Source organism: Pristiophorus japonicus, chromosome 15 (genome assembly GCF_044704955.1).
Source record: "Pristiophorus japonicus isolate sPriJap1 chromosome 15, sPriJap1.hap1, whole genome shotgun sequence".
Classification (NCBI taxonomy): domain Eukaryota; kingdom Metazoa; phylum Chordata; class Chondrichthyes; family Pristiophoridae; genus Pristiophorus; species Pristiophorus japonicus.
The window spans coordinates 108,435,967-108,455,802 of record NC_091991.1 but is presented as its reverse complement, the minus strand read 5'-3'; the positions used below and the strand labels follow the sequence as shown (position 1 = coordinate 108,455,802).

Sequence of the window (19,836 nt, the reverse complement as noted above, 5' to 3'; positions counted from 1 at the left end):
AAAATAACACTATTTAGTTCTGTGAGACAGAAATATCTGTCACAAAAATTTTTTAAACATGGAAGGCATGGAGGAGGCGAGAAATCATGATGTGGAGTTGGAGGAGGCTGGTGAGGGCAATGAGGTTGAAGAGGAATTGGTGATGGGAGGTCAAAAAAGAGAGAGGAGATTCTTGAACGAGGCGAATGCTGCCCTCCTGCAGGAGGTGGAATCGCATTGAGGTCAATTGACCTGGGGTGGCATGGGAAGGCCACCCTGAAGGTTTACCAGAAGCTTTCTGCCAAGATCGCTGAGGTGGTCTGGTCGGTGGTGCATGAGGTGCGCAAGGGCAACCAGTGCCGCAAGCGCTGGAACGACCTTGTCAGCTCCGGCAGAGTAAGTAATACATTTATTTACATTTATTATATATTTATATAATTGGAATTGTAAGTGCAATGAGTAAATAAATTCAGATCCGATGTATTGCAGTTAGAACGGTAATGTTTTGCTCAAATCCTACGTTTACGGTGTACGTGTTTAGGTTAATAATGATGATAATAATAATTATAACATCTGCCAGTTATGTGTTGTATCAGTATCTGTGACAGTACCTAGCAATGATCTTATGCAATGATCTTATGCCATGTCGTGCTGGTGTTACTTTTTGCAGAAGAAGCTTTCGAAGAATAGGTCCGAGCAGCGGTGCACGGGTGGTGGCCCACCTGTGATGTGTGAGCTGACGGACATTGAGGAGCGGGCGCTGGAACTAGTGGGGATCCACACCCAGTCGGCCACGCGTGCAACAGCAAAACCTGATGTTATGCCACGTGAATAAAGTGTACACCATAGCGTGATGTAAAGTCAATAGATGCCACACCCACTCAAATCTGTACAATATATGATAGATGATTGATAGAAACATAGAAAATAGATGCAGGAGTAGGCCATTCAGCCCTTCTAGCCTGCACCACCATTCAATGAGTTCATGGCTGAACATGCAACTTCAGTACCCCATTCCTGCTTTCTCGCCATACCCCTTGATCCCCCGAGTAGTAAGGACTTCATCTAACTCCCTTTTGAATATATTTAGTGAATTGGCCTCAACTACTTTCTGTGGTAGAGAATTCCACAGGTTCACCACTCTCTGGGTGAAGAAGGTTCTCCTCATCTTGGTCCTAAATGGCTTACCCCTTATCCTTAGATTGTGACCACTGGTTCTGGACTTCCCCAACATTGGGAACATTCTTCCTGCATCTAACCTGTCTAAACCCGTCAGAATTTTAAACGTTTCTATGAGGTCCCCTCTCATTCTTCTGAACTCCAGTGAATACAAGCCCAGTTGATCCAGTCTTTCTTAATAGGTCAGTCCCACCATCCCGGGAATCAGTCCGGTGACTGCACTCCCTCAATAGCAAGAATGTCCTTCCTCAAGTTAGGAGACCAAAACTGTACACAATACTCCAGGTGTGGCCTCACCAAGGCCCTGTACAACTGTAGCAACACCTCCCTGCCCCTGTACTGAAATCCCCTCGCTATGAAGGCCAACATGCCATTTGCTTTCTTAACCGCCTGCTGTACCTGCATGCCAACCTTCAATGACTGATGTACCATGACACCCAGGTCTCGTTGCACCTCCCCTTTTCCTAATCTGTCACCATTCAGATAATAGTCTGTCTCTCTGTTTTTACCACCAAAGTGGATAACCTCACATTTATCCACATTATACTTCATCTGCCATGCATTTGCCCACTCACCTAACCTATCCAAGTCACTTGCAGCCTAATAGCATCCTCCTCGCAGCTCACACTGCCACCCAACTTAGTGTCATCCGCAAATTTGGAGATACTACATTTAATCCCCTCGTCTAAATCATTAATGTACAATGTAAACAGCTGGGGCACCAGCACAGAACCTTGCGGTACCCCACTAGTCACTGCCTGCCATTCTGAAAAGTCCCCATTTACTCCTACACTTTGCTTCCTGTCTGACAACCAGTTCTCAATCCACGTCAGCACACTACCCCCAATCCCATGTGCTTTAACTTTGCACATTAATCTCTTGTGTGGGACCTTGTCGAAAGCCTTCTGAAAGTCCAAATATACCACATCAACTGGTTCTCCCTTGTCCACTTTACTGGAAACATCCTCAAAAAATTCCAGAAGGTTTGTCAAGCATGATTTCCCTTTCACAAATCCATGCTGACTTGGACCTATCATGTCATCATTTTCCAAATGCACTGCTATGACATCCTTAATAATTGATTCCATCATTTTACCAACTACTGAGGTCAGGCTGACCGGTCTATAATTCCCTGTTTTCTCTCTCCCTCCTTTTTTAAAAAGTGGGTTTACATTGGCTACCCTCCACTCGATAGGAACTGATCCAGAGTCAATGGAATGTTGGAAAATGACTGTCAATGCATCCGCTATTTCCAAGGCCACCATCTTAAGTACTCTGGGATGCAGTCCATCAGGCCCTGGGGATTTATCGGCCTTCAATCCCATCAATTTCCCCAACACAATTTCCCGACTAATAAAGATTTCCCTCAGTTACTCCTCCTTACTAGACCCTCTGACCCCTTTTATATCCGGAAGGTTGTTGGTGTCCTCCTTAGTGAATACCGAACCAAAGTACTTGTTCAATTGGTCTGCCATTTCTTTGTTCCCCATTATGACTTCCCCTGATTCTGACTGCAGGGGACCTACGTTTGTCTTTACTAACCTTTTTCTCTTTACATACCTATAGAAACTTTTGCAATCCGCCTTAATGTCCCCTGCAAGCTTCTTCTCGTGATGAAAGTGTTATGTAATTAATGATGGCCTCATGAAAATCATTGTAATGCAGAATTTGGTTATGTTCATTAAATGTGATGTCAGTGATTATTTTAATAGCGGTAGTGCTGTTCTCGTGCATAAGCTGTGTGTAGCGTTTGAATTACCCTGTGACCCTAGCACCCCCTTCTCCTCTAATTACCACATTTATGTTTTGTAGCTCAGCCAAGAGCACAGTCACAGGCAACAGCACCGAGGTAAGGTGTAGATCCATCGACGGCGTTGGCGGTGAATCGTCCTTCTGGTGGTGAGGAGCCCCGAATATCGCCCGTGGAGCTGCAGGTTGTCCTCTCCACTGAGGACAGTGAGGAGTTGGAGAAGCCTGCAATAACAACCTCAAGATCCAACACACCGATGACATTTAGTTCTCCTGCGGCCATGTCCTCCTCCACCGCGGAGGTAGCGGGCCCAAGCACTTTGCCGCAGGGCACCCCAAGTGTCTCCATGCCGGCGTCCACCCCGCGAAGGTTGGTTCGATGCAGCAGGATAGCTCCATGATCGGCAGATCTCAGCGGGAACACGGTACATTTGTCCAGGAGGAGTGTTGACATAGGTCAGCAGATCCCCCAGACAATGCTGGGCATATCCCAACAGATGGTCACAATCTGGTTGTGTGTCTCTACCTGTAACTCCACCTCGAGCTCCTTCCTTATCTAAATGTCTTCCATTATCTCAATTGCTGTCTCTATCCCTGTCTCTATCTCTATCTCCGTCACTATATCTATGCCCATCTATATACTTATCGCTATCTATTTCCATCTATATACCTACCTCTGCAACTATATTTCTATTTCTCTGTCTACTATCTCGTCTATCTCGATCCCTATCTATGTCCCTCTCTATCGCTTTATCTATCCATCGCTATCTGTCTCAGTATTTCTCTCTCTAACTCTCTACATCCGTCTACATTCCCATCTTCTTTTCTATCAATTTTCCCACTTTAGTCTCTCCCTAACTCTACCTCTACCCCATAACCACATTACTCCCTCTATCTCGATCTCCATCTCTATCATCACCTTCCATAACTAAATACCATTGCTGTTTCTAGCTCAGAATCTATCTCTATCTTCATCTCTATTTATTCCCATCTATCGCTTTCTTTACCTCTATCTAAACCTCAAATTATGGCTCTATCTCCTATATCTGTATTTCTATCTCTATATCTATCCAGTTCCATCTGTATTTCTATCTGTATCTGCAACTCTATCAGTATCTCTCTACATCGCTATGGTTGTCTACCACCAAGCTCATGGTCTACAGGGCTGTAGTAATACCTGCCCTCCTGTATGGCTCAGAGACATGGACCATATACAGCAGACACCTCAAATCGCTAGAGAAATACCACCAACGATGTCTCCGCAAGATCCTACAAATCTCCTGGGAGGACAGACGCACCGAGCAAAATAGATTTACAATAATGGTACCAGAAGTGAGAGGTTATAACCATCAGTAAAGAACAGTCTGGGGTAAAGGGAAGGCTGAGATGTGACCTGATAGATGTCTTCAAAATGTTGTAGAGGTCAATAGGGTAGAGGTAGAGAAGATGTTTGCACATGTGTTCAATCCGGAGAAGTGTGAGGTAATGCATTTGGGGAGGGCTAACAAGGTAAGGGAATACACATTAAATGGTAGGATACTGAAAAGTGTAGAGGAACAGAGGGACCTTGGAGTGCAGGTCCACAGATCCCTGAAGGTAGCAGGCCAGATAGATAAGGTGGTTAAGAAGGCATATGGAATACTTGCCTTTAATAGTCGAGGCATAGAATACAAGAGCGGGGAGGTTATGCTTGAACTGTTAGGCTGCAGCTGGAGTAGTGTGTGCAGTTCTGGTCACTGCATTATAGGAAAGATGTGATTGCACTGGAAAAGATGTAGAGGAGATGTTGCCCGGACTGGAGAATTTTAGCGATGAGGAAAGATTGGATAGGCTGGGTTTGTTTTCTTTGGAACAGAGGAGGCTGAGGGGAGGCGTGGTTGAGGTGTATAAAATTATGAGGGGCCTGGATAGAGTGGATAGGATGGAACTGTTTCCCTTGGCAGAGAAGTTAACAACCAGAGGGCATATTTAAAGTAATTGGGGGGAGGTTTAGAGGGGATTTGAGGGGAAATGCCTTGATTGGGGTCTGGAACTCACTGCCTGAAAGGGTGCTAGAGACAGAAACTCTCACCACATTTGGGTGTGCACCTTGAAGTGCCGTAACCTACAGGGCTATGGACTGAGAGCTGGAAAGTGGGAATAGGCTGGATGGCTCTTGGTCGGCCGGTGCGGACACGATGGGCTGAAATGGCCTCCTTCCCTGCTGTAAATTTCCATGGTTGTATGGTTCTTGAGAGGAGACCAAAACTGGGGGGCCATAAATATAAGATGAGCACTAATATATGAGTTGAGGAATTGAGGAGGAACTTCTCTAATCAGAGCGTGGTTAGGATGTAAAACAATATGGATTATTTGAGGTGAATAGCTTAAATCAATTAAGGGGAATTTCGATTTTGAAAAACATACAAGGGTATGATAAGAAAAAACATAAAAACGAAAAATATGTTTTAAATGGTGAGAGATTGGGAAATGTTGGTGTTCAGAGGGACCTGGGTGCCCTTGTACACCAATCATTGAAAGTTAACATGCAGGTACAGCAAGCAATTAAGAAAGCAAATGGTATGTCGGCCTTTATTACAAGAGGATTTGAGTATAAGAGTAAAGACATCTTACTGCAATTATATAGGGCCCTGGTGAGACCACACCTGGAGTATTGTGTACAGTTTTGGTCTCCTTACCTAAGGAAGGATATATTCGACATAGAGAGAGTGCAACGAAGGTTCACCAGACTGATTCCTGGGATGGGGGGATTGTCCTATGAGGAGAGGTTGAGTAGACTAGGGCTAACAAAAAGTTAGTGTGCAGGTACAGCAATTAATCAGGCATGCAAATGGAATGTTGGCCATTATTGCAAGGGGGATAGAGTATAAAAGCAGAGAAGTCCTGCTACAACTGTACAGGGTATTGGTGAGGCCACACCTGGAGTACTGCGTGCGGTTTTGGTCTCCGTATTTAAGGAAGGATATATTTGCATTGGAGGCTATGCAGAAAAGGTTCACGAGGTTGATTCCGGCGACGAGGGTGTTGACTTATGAGGATAGGTTGAGTAGGTTGGGCGTATACACATTGGAATTCAGAAGAATGAGAGGTGATCTTATCGAAACTTATATGATAATGAGGGGGCTTGACAAGGTGGATGCAAAGAGGATGTTTCCACTCATAGGGGGAACTAAAACTAGGGGACATAGTCTCAGAATAAGGGGCTGCCCATTTAAAACTGATATGAGGAGGAATTTCTTCTCTCAGAAGGTTGTAAGTCTGTGGAATTCTCTGCCCCAGAGAGCTGTGGAGGCTGGGTCATTGAATATATTTAAGGCGGAGATCGACAGATTTTTGAGCGATAAGGGAGCAAAGGGTGATGGGGAGCGGGCAGGGAAGTGGAGCTGAACCAAAGATCAGATCAGCCATGATCTTATTAAATGGCGGAGCAAGCTCGAGGGGCCAAATGGCCGACTCCTGGTCCTATTTCTTATGTTCTTATATTCCCTAGAGTTTGGAAGAATGAGAGGTGATCTCATTGAAACATATAAAATTATTAAGGGTTGATGCTGAGAAGATGTTTCCCCCGGGCTGGGGAGTCTCGAACCAGGGGGTCACACAGTCTTAGAATAAGGGTCGGCCATTTAGGACTGAGATGAGGAGAAAATTATTCACTCAACGTGTCGTGGATGTTTAGAATTCTCTGCCCCAGAGGGCCGTGGAGGCTCAGTGGGTGAGTGTATTCAATACAGGGCGATTGATTTTGGGGAGTAAATGAATTAAGGGACATGGGGACAGTGCGGGATGGTGGAGTTGGGGTCGTATTAAATGGCGGAGCCGGCTCGAGGGGCCAAATGGCTGACTCCTGCTCCTATTTCTTATGTTCTGCAGCTGACAGGGTGAGACAAAGAAGGGTGAGAGGAGGCTCGTGTGGATGATAAACACCGGCCTAGACCAGGTGGGCCGAATGGCGTGTAATCTTTATGTAATACTATGTATACTGATTGTGCTGCACAAGGCAGAAGATCAATCTCTCTGGGCAAAGGGGACGACTCGAATCGTTTTATGGAACTGAGTGAAAGGAAGCTTGTTGTTTTGAGAAACGCGTGGTTTAGAGGTTTGCTCCGTCAGAATGGAGCAAAGTTTCCACCTGGGGATTGGGACTTCCTGAAGAGGCGAGGTCTTCACTCGGCCTTGAACTCTCTGATTTTCCACTCCAATCTAGATGTAATTTCAGGTTTTATGTCAACACTGTACAAGTCTGTTTTCTGAATGTCGGTTGGCAACGGGAACCGAAACTTTGTTTTTCACAGTCAAAATCTGCTCAGCCCAGCGGCTTCCTCAGGGCAGCCCCCACTCAGCCTCTAACCGAACACTCATAGTGCATCTGTACAGAGAACAGTCGCTCTCCAGAGTTACAGCAGCAAGCTTATGCAACTGTAGGTAAGCGAGAATGTATCGGGATCGAATTGAAAAGTAGTGACGTTATGCTAAAACTGTATCGAAGCTGGGCTAGACCACACTTAGAGTATTGCGTACAGTTCTGGTCTCCGTATACCTTGGTTAGACCAGACTTGGAGCACTATGTACAGTTCTGATCATCATATACCTTGGTTAGACCAGACTTGGAGCACTGTGCACAGTTCTGGTCACCATGTACCTTGGTTAGACCAGACTTGGATCACTGTGCACAGTTCTGGTCACCATATTATAAAAAGGATATAGAGGCACTGGAGAAGGTGCAGAGGAGATTTACAAGGATGATACCAGAAATGCGAGGGTATACATATCAGGAAAGGATGAACAGGCTCGGTCTCCTTTCTCTTGAAAAGAGAAGGCTGAAGGATGATCTAATGGGGTCTTTAAAATGATGAAAGGTTTTGATCGAGTGAATACAGAGAGAATGTTTCCACTTGTGGGGAAGAGCATAACTAGAGGCCATCAATATAAGATAATCACCAAATCCAATGGGGAATTCAGGAGAAACTTCTTTACCCAGAGAGTAGTGAGAATGTGGAACTCGCTACCACAGAGAGTGGTTGAGGCGAATAGTATCGATGCATTTAAGGGGAGTCTGGACAAGCATATGAGGGAGAAGGGAATAGAGGGTTATGCTGATAGATTTAGATGAGGAAAGACAGGAGGAGGCTCGAGTGGAGTATAAACACCGGCATGGACTGGTTGGGCCGAATGGTCTGTTTCTGTGCCGTATATCTGATGTATTGGCCAATGTGCTCAATTTCGGGAGACGGTGAAAGAGCCGTCTTGTCTTGTCTTTTAGGCTTACTGACACGGCAACACGATGATTGGTGGGTCGTCTTATATCCTCGGGGATTGCAACTTCCCTCTGAGATTCTACGCTGTGCTAAGCCGCTCTGTGTTGTGATGTTGTTCTCCGTGCCACGTACCCTCTGTCCAATGGTCCTGACTCAGTTACTTGTCGCTGATCTGCAGTGGGTTTTAAAAATAAATTGTTCCTGGGATGTGGGTGTCGCTGACAAGGACCAGCGTTTATCGGCCACACCCTAATCGCCTCTTGAGAAGGTGGTGGTGAGCCGCCTTCTTGAAACGCTGCAGTCTGTGTGGTGAGTAATAATAATAATAATAATAATAACTTGTATTTATATAGTGCCTTTAACATAGTAAACATTCCAGGGCGCTTCACAGGGGTGTTACAGACAAACAGATAAATTTGACACCGAGCCACGTAAGAAATTAAGGCAGGTGACCAACAGCTTGTTTAAACAGGTAGGTTTTAAGGAGCGTCTGAAAGGAGGAAGAGAGGTAGAGAGGCAGAGAGGTTTATGGAGGGAGTTCCAGAGCTTGGGGACCAGGCAGCTGAAGGCACGGCCACCGATGGTTGAGCAGTTATAATGAGGGCTGTTCATGCGGGCAGAATTAGAGGAGCGCAGACATCTCGGGGGGTTGTGGGACTGAAAACGTTTAGAGATAGGGAGGGGCGAGGGGCCATGGAGGGATTTGAACAGGAGGATGAGAATTGTAGGGGCTGGAGGAGATTACAGAGATAGGGAGGGGCGAGAGGCCATGGAGGGATTTGAACAGAAGGATGAGAATTATAGGGGCTGGAGGAGGTTACAGAGATAGGGAGGGGGCGAGGGGCCATGGAAGGATTTGAACAGGAGGATTAGAATTGTAGGATCTGGAGGAGATTACAGAGATAGGGAGGGCGAGGGGCCATGGAGGGATTTGAACAGGAGGATGAGAATTGTAGGGGCTGGAGGAGGTTACAGAGATAGGGAGGGGGCGAGGGGCCATGTAGTGATTTGTAAACAAGGAAGAGAATTTTGAAATTGAGGTGTTGCTTAACCGGGAGCCAATGTAGGTCAGCGAGCACAGGGTGATGGGTGAGCGGGACTTGGTGCGAGTTAGGACAAGGGGCAGCCGAGTTTTGGATCACCTCTAGTTTACGTGGGAGGCCAGCCAGGAGTGCGTTGGAATAGTCAAGTTTAGAGATAACGAAGGCACGGATGAGGGTTTCAGCAGCGGATGAGCTGAGGCAGGGGCGGAGACGGGCGATGTCACAGAGGTAGAAAAATGCGATGTTAGTTATGCCGTGGATATGTGGCCAGCAGCTCATTTCAGGGTCAAATATGACACCAAGTTTGCGAACAGTCTTGTTCACCAATGTGAAGGTGCTCCCACGGTGCTGTTTGGAAAGGATTTCCGGAATTTTGACCCAGTGATGTTGAAGGAGCGCCAATACATTTCAAAGTCAGGATGGTGTGTGTGACTCGAAGGGGAATGTGGAGGTGATGGTGTTCCCATGCGCCTGCAGCCCTTGTCTGTCTAGGTGGTAGAGGTCATAAGAACATAAGAAATAGGAGCAGGAGTCGGCCATTTGGCACCTCGAGCCTGCTCCGCCATTCAATAAGATCATGGCTGATCTGATCATGGGCTCAGCTCCATTTCCATGCCCACTCCCCATAACCCTTCACTCCCTTATCGCTCAAAAATTTGTCTATCTCCGCCTTAAATTCAATGACCCAGCCTCCATAGCTCTCTGGGGCAGAGAATTCCATAGATTTACAACCCTCTGAGAGAAGAAATTTCTTCTCATCTCAGTTTTAAATGGGCGGCCCCTTATTGTGAGACTATGTTCCCTAGTTTTAGTTTCCCCTATGAGTGGAAATATCCTCTCTGCATCTACCTTGTCAAGCCCCCTCATTATCCTATATGTTTTGATAAGATCACCTCTCATTCTTCTGAATTCCAGTGTGTACAGGCCCAACCTACTCAACCTATCTTCATAAGTCAACCCCCTCATCTCCGGAATCAACCTAGTGAACCTTCTCTGAACAGCCTCCAATGCAAGTATATCCTTCCTTAAATACGGAGACCAAAACTGTACGCAGTACTCCAGGTGTGGTCTCACCAATACTCTGTACAGTTGTAGCAGGACTTCTCTGCTTTTATACTCTATCCCCCTTGCAAAAAGGCCAACATTCCATTTGCCTTCCTGATCACTTGCTGTATCTGCATCCTAACTTTTTGTGCTTCATGTACAAGGACCTCCAGGTCCCGCTGTACTGCAGCACTTTGCAATTTTTCTCCATTTAAATTATAATTTGCTTTTCTATTATTTCTGCCAAAGTGGATAACCTCACATTTTCCCATATTATATTCCATCTGCCAAATTTTTGCCCACTCACTTAGCCTGTCTATATCCCTCTGCAGATTTTTTGTGTCCTCCTCACAATTTGCTTTCCCACCCATCTTTGTATCATCAGCAAACTTATTAACATTACACTCGGTCCCTTCATCCAAGTCATTAATATAGATTGTAAATAGTTGAGCCCCCAGCACCGATCCCTGCGGCACCCCACTCGTTACTGTTTGCCAACTGTAAAATGACCCATTTATCCCGACTCTCTGTTTTCTGTTAATTAGTCAATCCTCTATCCATGCAAATATATTACCCCCAACCCTGTAAGCTCTTATCTTGTACAGTAATCTTTTATGTGGCACCTTATCGAATGCCTTTTGGAAATCCAAATACATCACATCCACTGGTTCCCCCTTATCCACCCTCGCTGGTTTAGGAGGTGCTATTGAAGAAGCCTTGGCGAGTTGCTGCAGTGCATCTTGTAGACGATACACACTGCAGCCACGGTGCGCCGGTGGTGGAGGGAGTGAGTGTTGAAGGTGGTGGGTAGCGTGCTGATCAAGCGGGCTGCTTTGTCCTAGTGGTGTTGAGCTTCTCGAGTGTTGTTGGAGCTGCAACTCATCCAGGCAAGTGGAGAGTGTTCCATCACACTCCTGACTTTTGCCTTGTAGATGGTGGAAAGGCTTTGGGGAGTCAGGAGGTGAGACACTCGTCGCAGAATACCCAGCCTCTGACCCGCTCTGGTGACGTCTCCATATCTCTTTCAGATTCGCTGCTCTTTGGTGTCTCAGAACTGAATCGAAACCGAGAATAGGAGGTCAAACTGCTCTCCAAAGTGCCAACGTGGTTCTGATTGGTTGGAGGAATTTCTGTTGCAGAGATGTGTCTTCCGTGGTCTATTGCGCTGCTCTGTAAGTATCTCAATCTATTGTGTCGTTTACTAGCACGCTATAAGTAATTGCTGGAGAAATACCACCAGCGCTGCCTCCGCAAGATCCTGCAAATCCCCTGGGAGGACAGGTGCACCAACGTCGGTGTTCTCAATCAGGCCAACGTCCCCAGCATTGAAGCACTGACCACACTTGACCAGCTCCGCTGGGCGGGCCACATTGTCCGCATGCCCGACACGAGACTCCCAAAGCAAGGGCTCTACTCAGAACTCCTACACAGCAAGCGAGCCCCAGGTGGGCAGAGGAAACGTTACAAGGACACCCTCAAAACCTCCCTGATAAAGTGCAACATCCCCACTCACACCTGGGAGTCCCTGGCCAAAGACCGCCCTAAGTGGAGGAAGAGCATCTGGGAGGGCGCTGAACACCACGAGTCTCATCGCCGAGAGCATGCAGAAATCAAGTGCAGGCAGCGGAAGGAGCGTGCGGCAAACCAGTCCCACCCATCCTTTCCCTCAACCACTGTCTGTCCCGCCTGTGACAGAGACTATAATTCCCTATTGGACTGTTCAGTCACCTAAGAACTCACTTTTAGAGTGGAAGCAAGTCTTCCTCGATTTCGAGGGACTGCCTATGATGACGATGGTCCTGAACTCTGTTTAGGTTCGGGGAAATGTGTGCTCTACAAAATTCTCAGCCTGCGGTTCAGCCTGCAGTAACTGCAACCCCGTGTTGAAGTGCAGATACCCGATGTGTGAGTTTGAGCAGCTGAAGGTACTCCCGGAACACATGGTTATCCAGAGATGTAACAAATCCTGGAGTTCCCTCTTGCAACAGGAATTGCAGCCTTAAAATTCCAGGACTTAGCTGCCCCATCATTTTACTTAATTCCTATTTACTTATGCTATCCATTTTTCATTCTTTCTGGACCCCCTCACGGTGTTGAACACTGCGATCAAATCTCCTCTCAACCTTTTTTGCTCCAAGGAGAACAACCCCAGCTTCTCCAGTCTGTCTACGTAACTGAAGTCCCTCATTCCATGAACCATTCTGGTCAATCTCTCTCTCCATCCTCTCTAAGGCCTTCACATCCTTCCTAAAGTGCGGGGCCCAGAATTGGACACAATACTCCAGTTTGGGCCAAACCAGGGTTTTATACAGGTTCATCATAACTCCCTGGCTTTTGTACTCTGTACCTTTATTTATGAAGCCCAGGATGCTGTAAGCTATTTTAACCACTTTCTCAACCTGCTCTGCCACCTTCAATGATCTGTGCCCATATACTCCCCAGGTCTCTCTGTTCATGCACCCCCTTTAGGATTGTACCCTATAGTTTATATTGCCTCTCCTCATTCTTCCTACCAAAATGATCACTTCACACTTTTCTGCGTTAAACTGTATCCGTCATCTGCCCACCCATTCTTCATTGTATCTGTAATGAATCCTGTTTATTGGATTGACCCAACTCTCACCACGTTCTATGCGTGAGGAACGTAAAGCCAGTCTTGATTGGAATCATTACCATTCGGGATTAGGGATAATTTAAACAGCACTTTTGGTCAAAGTATCATCCTTTAGTGTGTGGATTCAAACAAGGTCAATTAACAAGTCTAGTTTAATTCACCGCTTGTTCTCCTTGTCAGCGTAAGATTATATATTAACGACTTGGATGAAGGGACTGAGTGTCATCATCATCATCATCATCATAGGCAGTCCCTCGGAATCGAGGAAGACTTGCTTCCACTCCTGAAGTGAGTTCTTTGGTGACTGAACAGTCCAATATGACAGCCACAGACTCTGTCACAGGTGGGACAGATAGACGTTGAGGGAAGGGGTGGGTGGGACAGGTTTGCCACACGCTCTTTCCGCTGTCTGCGCTTGATTTCTGCATGCTCTTGGTGTTGAGACTCGAGGTGCTCAGCGCCCTCCTGGATGCACTTCCTCCACTTAGGGTGGTCTTTGGCCAAGGACTCCCAGGTATCAGTGGGGATGTTGCATTTTATCAGGGAGGCTTTGAGGGTGTCCTTGTAATGTTTCCTCTGCCCACCTTTGGCTTGTTTGCCATGATGGAGCTCCGAGTAGAGCACTTGCTTTGGGAGTCTCGTGTCTGGCATGTGGACTATGTGGCCTGCCCAGCAGAGTTCATCGAGTGTGGTCAGTGCTTCAATGCTGGGGATGTTAGCCTGGTCGAGGACACTGATGTTGGTGCGTCTGTCCTCCCAGGGGATTTGTAGGATCTTGCGGAGACATCATTGGTGATATTTCTCCAGCAACTTGAGGTGACATGGTCCATGTCTCTGAGCCATACAGGAGAGTGGGTATTCCTACAGCCCTGTAGACCATGAGCTTGGTGACAGTTTTGAGGGCCTGGTCTTCAAACACTCTTTTCCTCAGGCGGCCGAAGGCTGCACTGGTGCACTGGAGACGGTGTTGGATCTCGTCGTCGATGCCTGCTCTTGATAGGAGGCTCCCGAGGTATGGGAAGTGGTCCACGTTGTCCAGGGCCGCGCCGTGGATCTTGATGACTGGGGGGCAGTGCTGTGTGGTGACGACAGGCTGGTGGAGGACCTTTGTCTTTTGGATGTTTAGCGTAAGGCCCATGCTTTCGTACACCTCAGTAAATATGTCGACTATGTTCTGGAGTTCAGCCTCTGTATGTGCGCAGACGCAGGCGTCGTCCGCGTACTGTAGCTCGACGACAGAGGTTGGGGTGGTCTCGGACCTGGCCTGGAGATGGCGAAGGTTGAACAGGTTCCCACTGGTTCTGTAGTTTAGTTCCACTCCAGCGGGGAGCTGGTTGACTGTGAGATGGAGCATGGCGGCGAGAAAGATTGAGAAGACGGTTGGGGCAATGACACAGAACACGTGAGTCAAAGGCAGAGTCTCGATTGAGGAGCACTTCAAAGTGCTCCTTCCAGCGGGCCCTGACTGCCTCGGTGTCCTTGATGAGTGTTTCCCCGTTCTTGGCCAGCAGTGGGGTGGGGCCTTGGGTGTTTGGCCCGTAGGTGGCCTTGACTGCGATGAAGAATCCTCGCACATCATTGTTGTCGGCCAGCTGCTGTTTCTCCTGTGCTTTCTCCATCCACCACCTGTTTTTTAGGTCCCGGGTTTTTTGTTGGGCCTCAGCCTTAAGCCGTCTGTAATGCTGCTTTGCTGCTCCCAAGTTGGGTTGTTGTTTAAAGCTCAGAAAAGCCCTGCGCTTGCGATCTATTAGTTCTTGGATCTCCTGATCATTCTCATCAAACCAGTCCTGGTGTTTCCTGGTTGAGTAACTGAGTGTCTCTTTGCAGGCATTGGTTATGGAGGTCTGGAGGGCAGACCAAGTGCTGTGGGCATTCTGCATCTCGGGGTCATCAAGGCACGCCAGGCTATATGTGAGGCGCTGGCTGTATAGGGCTCTCTTAGCTGGGTCCTTCAGTGCCCCGGCATTGACTTTTTTGCAGCACTGCTTCTGCTGCTCCCTCCACTTTGGGGCAATGTTGATGTCGATGACGCATCGGATTAGGCGATGGTCTGTCCAGCAGTCATCGGCTCCTGTCATGGCGCGGGTGATGCGCACATCCTTGCAATCCCTGGCTCAGACAATGACATAGTCGAGCAGGTGCCGGCGTTTGGAGCAAGGGTGATGCCACGATGCCTTGTATTTGTCCCTCTGGCCTAGTATTTGTTCCTCTGGCAGAACAAGGTGTTGGTGATGACAAGTTCATGCTCTAGACATTTTGTCAGGAGTAGGGTACCACTGGAATTGGCTTTCCCTACCCCCTCTCTGCCAATCACACCTTCCCTGAGGGCTGTGTCCTCGCCAACCCTGGTGTTGAAGTCACCGAGGAGGATCAGTTTGTTGCCCGCGGGGGCGCAGGACAGGAATTTTTCGAGGTTGGCGTAAAACCCTCTTTGGTCTCATCTGTTGCATCGAGTGTCGGGGCGTACGCACTGATGACTGTGGTGCACTGGTTCCGGGAGAGGGTGAGTCAAAGAGTCATGAGGCGTTCGTTAGCCCCGCTGGGGGAGTCTCTGAGGCGGTCGACCAGCTCGTTTTTGATGGCGAAGCTGACTCCATGGAGGCACGTTCTTCCTCTGGTTTCCCTTTCCAGAAGAAGGTGTAACCTCCACCTTGTTCCTTGAGCTGGCCTTCACTTGCCTGTCAGGTCTCGCTTAGGGCGGTGATGTCGATATTGAAGACTTGGATGAAGGGACCGAGTGTAATGTAGCCAACTTTGCTGACGATATAAAGATGGGAGGAAAAGCAATGTGTGAGGAGGACACAAAAAACCTGCAAAAGGACATAGACAGGCTAAGTGAGTGGACAAAAATTTGGCAGATGGAGTATAATGTTGGAAAGTGTGAGGTTATGCACTTTGGCAGAAAAAAATCAAAGAATAAGTTATTATTTAAATGGAGAAAAATTGCAAAGTGCTGCAGTACAGCGGGCCCTGGGGGTACTTGTGCATGAAACACAAAAGGATAGTATACAGGTATAGCAAGTGATCAGGAAGGCAAATGGAATCTTGGCCTTTATTGCAAAGGGGATGGAGTATAAATGCAGGGAAGTCTTGCTACAGTTGTACAGGGTATTGGTGATGCCACACCTGGAATACTGCGTGCAGTTTTGGTTTCCATATAAGGTTCACTAGGTTGATTCGGGAGATGAGGGAGTTGAATTATGAGGAAAGGTTGAGAATGTTGAGCCTCTACTCATTGAAGTTCAGAAGAATGAGAGGTGATCTTATCGAAATGTATAAGATTATGAGGGGGCTTGACAGGGTGGATGTAGAGAGGATGTTTCCACTGATGGGGGAGACTAGAACTTGAGGGCACGATCTTAGAATAAGGGGCTGCCCATTTAAGACTGAGATGAGGAGAAATTTCTTCTCTCAGAGGGTTGTAAATCTGTGGAATTTGCTGCCTTAGAGAGCTGTGGAAGTTGGGACATTGAATAAAATTAAGACAGAAATAGACAGTTTCTTAACCAATAAGGGATTAAGGGGTTATGGGGAGCGGGCAGGGAAGTGGACCTGAGTCCATGATCGGACCGTCCATGACCGGATCAGCCATGATCTTATTGAATGGCGGAGCAGGCTCAAGGAGCCTTATGGACTACTCCTGCTCCTATTTCTTATGTTCTTATAAATCACAGGAATCTTACATATTTCTGTTTTTATTCTCCAGTGGGAGTGATGTTTCAAGAGGCAGCACCAGGTAGGTGGAGTTGAAACTTCCTGATCTACGTATGCTGTGACTTCTTTAACAATCGGTTATTCAACTGTGTGTTACCAGCAAGACATCTGTCAGTAAATGGATTATGTCTTAAAATAAGGGACAGGCGTGGCCTCAATTCAAGTGCCAATTCCATCTTCTCATCTGTGAATTTTAGATCAATAAGCTATTAATGCTGCTTGATGCGGATATAAACGGTTCTAACCAAAAAGGATTGTTTTAATTTCGATACCAACACTCGTTTTTGACGTTAAGGCACCCCTGTTTTGGTCAAATGTTTTTAAAGAGCTTGGGAATTTACACAAGGAGAAAGATCTCCACTGTGGCCAATCCTGCGTGTCCCAGATTTCAAGCGCGTGAAAGCAATGATTTACTACCATTCCTCAGTTATTTTCTATTTTAACAAAATATGTGCTCGCCTATCACTTAAAATTGCTGTTATTATCAACTTCGATCATTTCGTAATTCTTGCTAAACATTCCTCAATCGCTGCGTGAATTAGCAGGAGGGTCACTGGGCATTTGTCAATGAGTGCTCGACAGAAGAACTTGGAGATAAGAAATAGGAGCAGGAGTTGGCCAGACGGCCCCTCGAGCCTGCTCCGCCATTCAATAAGATCATGGCTGATCTGATCACAGACTCAGCTCCACTTCCCTGCTCGCTCCCCATAACCCTTTACTCCCTTATCGCTCAAAAATCTGTCTATCTCCACCTTAAATATATTCAATGACCCAACCTCCACAGCTCTCTGGGTCAGAGAATTCCACAGATTTACAACCCTCTGAGAGAAGAAATTCCTCCTCATCTCAGTTTTAAATGGGCGGCCCCTTGTTCTGAGACTATGCCCCCTAGTTCTAGTCTGCTCTATCAGCGGAAACATCTTCTCTGCATCCACCTTGTCAAGCCCCCTCATAATCTTACACTTTTTGATAAGATCACCTCTCATTCTTTTGAATTCCAATGAGTAGAGGTCCAACCTACTCAACCTATCCTCATAAGTCAACCCCTTTATCCCCGGAATCAACCTACTGAACCTTCTCTGAACTGCCTCCAGAGCAAGTATATCCTTTCGTAAATATGGAAACCAAAACTGCACGCAGTATTCCAGGTGTGGCCTCACCAATACCCTGTATAACTGTAGCAAGACTTCCCTACTTTTATACTCCATCCCCTTTGCAATAAAGGCCAACGTTCCATTGGCCTCTGATATTACCAAAACCCCGTGAGCTTTTATCTTGCGTAGTAACCTTTTGTGTGACATATTCCGACAGGTGACCAAACGCTTGTTAAATGAGTTAGGTTACGCACTATGCTTGCTACGAGCTAAGTTCAACTCGAAAGGTTGCCCACGATGTCCACATCTGGAGGATGAATCAAACGACAACAGGGACTACCTGCTTTTGCCTGGGCAAGGCAAATAATGGACTTTCTCGGATGGAAACTCTGATGTCTAACAGATTAATAACTACCGGTTATTTGAATTCATCTGGGGCTTTTCTGGGTTTTGGTATATGACCAGATGGAGGTCTCAGTCATTGTGTTGAATGGCAGAACAGGCTCGAAGGCCCGAATGGCCTACTCCAGCTCCTATTTCTTATGTGGCTCAAATCTGCCACCAAGCTCATGGTCTACAGGGCTGTAGTGATACCCGCCCTCCTGTATGACTCAGAGACATGGACCATGTAGAGTAGACACCTCAAATCTCTGGAGAAATCTCCGGAAGATCCTGCAAATCCCCTGAGAGGGCAGATGCACCAACGTTGGTGTCCTCGACCAGGCCAACATCCCCAGCATCGAAGCACTGACCACACTCGATCAGCTCCGCTGGGCGGACCACATTGTCCGCATGCCAGATACAAGACTCCCAAAGCAAGCGCTCTGCTCGTAACTCCTACACAGGAAGCGAGCCCCAGGTGGGCAGAGGAAACATTTCAAGGACACACTCAAAGCCTCCCTGATAAAGTGCAACATCCCCACTGACACCTGGGAGTCCCTGGCCAAAGACCGCTCTAAGTGGATGAAGTGCATCTGGGAGGGCGCTGAGCACCTCGAGTCTCGTCGCCGAGAGCATGCAGAAATCAAGCGCAGGCAGCGGAAGGAGCGTGCGACAAACCTGTCCCACCCACCCTTTCCCTCAACCACTGTCTGTTCCACCTGTGACAGAGACTGTAATTCCCGTATTGGACTGTTCAGTCACCTGAGAACTCACTTTTAGAGTGGAAGCAAGTCTTCCTGGATTTCGAGGGACTGCCTATGATGATGATGATCTTATGCTCAATACCGCACGAGTCACATTCAATACATCGCATTTCAATTCATTTCATTGTGCTGGCATCAAAGTTAAGACAAGAAGATGGAATTTGAAAATGACTTGCTGATTGTGAGGAAAGATTGAGCAGGTTGGGCCGACACTCATTGGAATTTAGAAGAATGAGAGGTGATCTTATTGAAAAGTACAAGCTTTTCAAGGGTAGATGCAGAGAGGATGTTTCCCCTCGTGGGGGAATCTAGAACTAGGGGGCATAGTTTCAGAATAAGGGGCCGCCCATTTAAAATGGAGAAGAGGAGGAATTTCTTCTCTGAGAGGGTCGTGAATCTGTGAAATTCTCTGCCCCAGAGAGCTGTGGAGGCTGGGTCATTGAATATATTTAAGGTGGAGATAGACAGATTTTTGAACAATAAGGGAGTAAAAGATTATGGGGAGTGGGCAGGGAAGTGGAACTGAGTCCATGATCAGATCAGCCATGATCGTATTAAATGGCGGAGCAGGCTCGAGAGGCCGAATGGCCGACTCCTGCTCCTATTTCTTATGGTCTTACTATCTCCTTCCGTGGCTTGTTGCCAAGTTTAGTATGATGAGGTTGCGAGTTGCGATGGGCTGAACACAGGCATGTGCCGGTGTGGATTCCCTTCGACACAAACCAGTTAGTTAGGAGAAACAAGAGTTTGGATGGCGGATGTGAATGTTACTCTGCTGTGATATTCAATGGCTCAGCAAGTACAGCATCCCCCGGGAGCCTACTGTCATTAAGAGCTGAAATCAACGGCAAGCTTCAACACCGCCTCCAGTGCAGCAGCGCACCCTTCGGCCGCCTGAGGAAAAGAGTGTTCGAAGACCAGGACCTCAAATCTGGTACCAAGCTCATGGTCTACAGGGCAGTAGTGATACCCGCCCTCCTGTATGGCTCTGAGACATGGACCATATACAGCAGACACTAT

General features: G+C 47.2%; 1 protein-coding gene across 3 annotated transcripts in view; it reads left to right on the top strand.

Annotated features, from left to right (window-relative positions):
• Positions 1-2,883: 2,883 nt before the first annotated feature.
• Positions 2,884-19,836, top strand: part of LOC139225825 (high affinity immunoglobulin gamma Fc receptor I-like) — a 56,485-nt gene continuing 39,532 nt past the window's right edge. Inside the window, exons 1-3 of one of the 3 annotated variants that reach the window (XM_070856673.1) lie at positions 2,884-3,277; positions 11,278-11,421; positions 16,570-16,599. In XM_070856673.1, the coding sequence (XP_070712774.1) occupies positions 11,391-11,421; positions 16,570-16,599 (61 nt within the window). In that variant the 5' untranslated portion in view covers positions 2,884-3,277; positions 11,278-11,390. Of the gene's footprint in view, positions 3,278-7,255; positions 7,330-11,021; positions 11,422-16,569; positions 16,600-19,836 lie in introns of those variants that run through there. The other 2 variants (XM_070856674.1, XM_070856672.1) reach the window with 2 other exon arrangements.